Below are 3361 nucleotides of genomic sequence, written 5' to 3' on the forward strand. Positions count from 1 at the left end.
AAGAAAGGTACAGATCACACAACACACTTGAGGAAATTATTTTTATCGGCTTCGGAGGTACAATTTGAAATTGAATCCCGCAAAATGTGCCTTCAGGGTCCCCGCAGGAAAGTTATTAGGGTTCATCGTCAGCCGCCGAGGAATTGATCTAGACCCATCAAAGGTCAAGACTATCCAGGATTTGCCGCCTCCAAAGAACAAGAAAGACATGATGAGTTTTTTGGGACGTCTCAACTATATCAGCCGCTTCATAACACAATCAACTGTAATATGTGAGCCAATTTTCAAAATGCTGAAGAAGGATGCCGCAACCAGTTGGACTGAAGATTTCCAAAAAGCTTTTGATAAAATCAAAGAATACTTGTCCACACCACCAGTCCTAGTCCCTCCAGAGCCTGGTAGACCACTACTACTCTACCTTTCCGTACTAGATGGGGCTTTTGGTTGTGTCTTGGGACAACATGATGAGACAGGGAGAAAAGAACAGGCCATATATTATCTGAGCAAAAAGTTCACACCTTACGAAGCACGGTATTCTCTGCTGGAACGCACCTGCTGTGCTTTGACCTGGATAGCCTAGAAACTGAGGCACTACTTCTGTGCCTATACCACATATCTCATATCAAGGATGGACCCTCTGAAGTACATCTTCCAGAAACCCATGCCTACAGGGAAGCTGGCAAAATGGCAGATATTCTTGAGTGAATTCGACATTGTCTATGTGACTCAGAAGGCGGTTAAAGGACAAGCATTAGCAGATAATCTTGCGGAAAATCCTGTAGGAGGAGAATATGAACAACTTAAAATATATTTTCTCTATGAAGAAGTATCATTCGTAGGAGAGGATATCTCAGAAGCATACGACAGGTGGAGAATGTTTTTCGATGGAGCCGCAAACTTCAAAGGAGGGGGTATTGGAGCCGTTTTGGTGTCAGAAATAGGTCAACATTATCCGGTATCCGCAAACTCAGATTTTCGTGCACCAACAATATGGCAGAATATGAGGCTTGCATATTGGGGCTCAATTTGTCCATTGACATGAATATCCAGGAATTACTGGTAATTGGCGATTCAGATCTGCCAGTACATCAGGTGCAGGGAGAATGGGCTACAAAGAATACCAAGATATTACCATATCTATATCATGTGCAAGAGATGATGAAGAGGTTCATGAACATAGTGTTTAGACATGTTCCGAGAATCCAGAATGAGTTCGTAGACGCATTGGCCACTTTATCCTCCATGATACAGCATCAGGACAAGAATTTCATCTACCCCACTCCGGTAAGGATTCATAATCAGCCGGCTTACTGCGCTAATGTTGAAGAAGAAGCAGACGGGAATCCATGGTTCCATGATATCAAGGAGTACTTGGAAAAAGGAGAGTACCCGGAGCATGCAAATCACACTAAAAACGCACGCTCCGAAGATTGTCCAACCATTTCTTCTAAAGTGGAGGGATTATGTACAAAAGGACTCCAGACTTAGGATTATTACAGTGTGTTAACGCCAAGGAAGCTTCAAAATTGCTCTAAGAGATACACTCTGGAACCTGCAGCCCACATATGAATGGTTTCATCCTAGCCAAGAAGATACTCTGAGCCGGATACTTTTGGATGACTATGGAAACAGACTGCATCCGGTATGTCCAGAAATGTCTTCAGTGCCAGATACACGCATATATGATACGGGTACCTCCAAATGAACTTAATGCAACCAGTGCACCTTGGCCTTTTGCTGCCTGGGGAATGGATGTCATTGGACCAATCGAGCCCACCGCTTCAAACGGGCACAGGTTCATTCTAGTAGCCATCGACTATTTCACAAAGTGGGTTGAAGCTAGATCTTACAAAGCTGTAACCAAGAAAGTCGTCGCAGATTTTGTCAGGGACCGTATTGTTTGTCGATTCGGGGTTCCAGAATCCATCATCACTGACAATGCCGCCAATCTCAACAGTGATCTAATGAAAGCCATGTGCAAAACCTTCAAGATCAAGCACAAAAACTCCATAGCATACCGACCCTAAATGAATAGAGTTGTGGAAGCCTCCAACAAGAACATTAAAAAGATACTAAGGAAGATGGTAGAGAATCACAAGCAGTGGCATGAGAAGTTACCATTTGCCTTATTGGGATACCGTACCACAGTCCGCACGTCAACCGGGGCAACTCCTTGCCTATTGGTCTACGGTACTGAAGCCGTCATCCCCGCCGAGGTAGAAATTCCTTCCTTGAGAATTATACAAGAAGCTGAGCTCAGTGATACGGAATGGATAAGAAGTCGCTATGAGCAGTTAGCTCTCATTGACGGGAAAATAATGACTGCAGTATTTCATGGTCAACTTTAACAGAACAGAATGTCCAGAGCTTTCAACAAAAGGGTCAAACCTAGACAGTTCACACCAGAGCAGCTGGTGCTGAAACGGATCTTTCCACATCAGGATGAAGCGAAAGGAAAATTCTCACCCAACCGGCAAGGGCCTTATATTGTTCATAGGGTACTAACAGGAGGATCACTCATACTCGTAGAGATGGATGGAGAAATTTGGCCAAAGCCTATCAATTCAGACGCAGTCAAAAGATACCATGTCCAAAATTTTTGCATTTCTTCATATGATGTAATTGAACTACGCTTGACCTGATTCCCATTTAAGAGGGGATACGTAGGCAGCCCTGTGGGTTCTGTCACAATACAATAAAATTTCCATTTTTCCCATAATCGGAAACTGGGGCTGAATTTTGAAGAGGACCGTCAAAATTCCGAAGCAAATTCAGTAAACGGCACTGTATGCGGAACAGCCAGAGATTTGTCTAGGTAAAAGGGACAGAAGTTTGAGGAGGACCCTCAAAATTCTATGGCAAGAAGGTCGCAATGTCTCTAACAATGTCGTAGTTATTGGTTCATCTGATCAATTTTTAAATGGCACATTATTATGTTTTGAATAACTATGCATGCATATTTTTCGAAAACTTTATTTTTAGCCAGATGCTACCCATGATAACTCGAACAGGATTCCAACGCGGAGCGGAGCAGACAAAGGCACGAACCAACCTCCCTCGCAAAACTCACGATTTTTCTTTGAATGCAGGAACAAGAGATAGTCGCCAGTACGTGCGCACCTTAGAACCAATGTATTCACAACAACAAAGCTACCGAACTCATCCACATCTAAGAAATACTCCACTATCACTTATTATTTATTCGCTGCAAGAGACAAAGCATTGTCTCAAATCTTACATGAGGCTAAGCCCTACCTCCTAAATTGATAAGGCTAAGCTCTGCCTTCCCATTGCATGAGACTAAGCATTGTCTAAAATCTTGCATGAGGCTAAGCCCTGCCTCCTCAACTACATAAGGCTA

The 3361-nt window shown here is 43.2% G+C and overlaps 1 protein-coding gene across 1 annotated transcript; it reads left to right on the forward strand.

Annotated features, from left to right (window-relative positions):
• The first annotated feature begins 289 nt into the window (after positions 1-289).
• Positions 290-2642, forward strand: LOC138908952 (uncharacterized). Its single transcript, XM_070199779.1, has 6 exons — positions 290-557; positions 672-911; positions 1051-1166; positions 1252-1452; positions 1559-1642; positions 2352-2642. Exons 1-6 carry the CDS (start codon positions 290-292, stop codon positions 2640-2642), a joined length of 1200 nt encoding a protein of 399 aa, XP_070055880.1.
• Positions 2643-3361: the final 719 nt, after the last annotated feature.

Source organism: Nicotiana tomentosiformis, chromosome 1 (genome assembly GCF_000390325.3).
Source record: "Nicotiana tomentosiformis chromosome 1, ASM39032v3, whole genome shotgun sequence".
NCBI classification, from domain to species: Eukaryota; Viridiplantae; Streptophyta; class Magnoliopsida; order Solanales; family Solanaceae; genus Nicotiana; species Nicotiana tomentosiformis.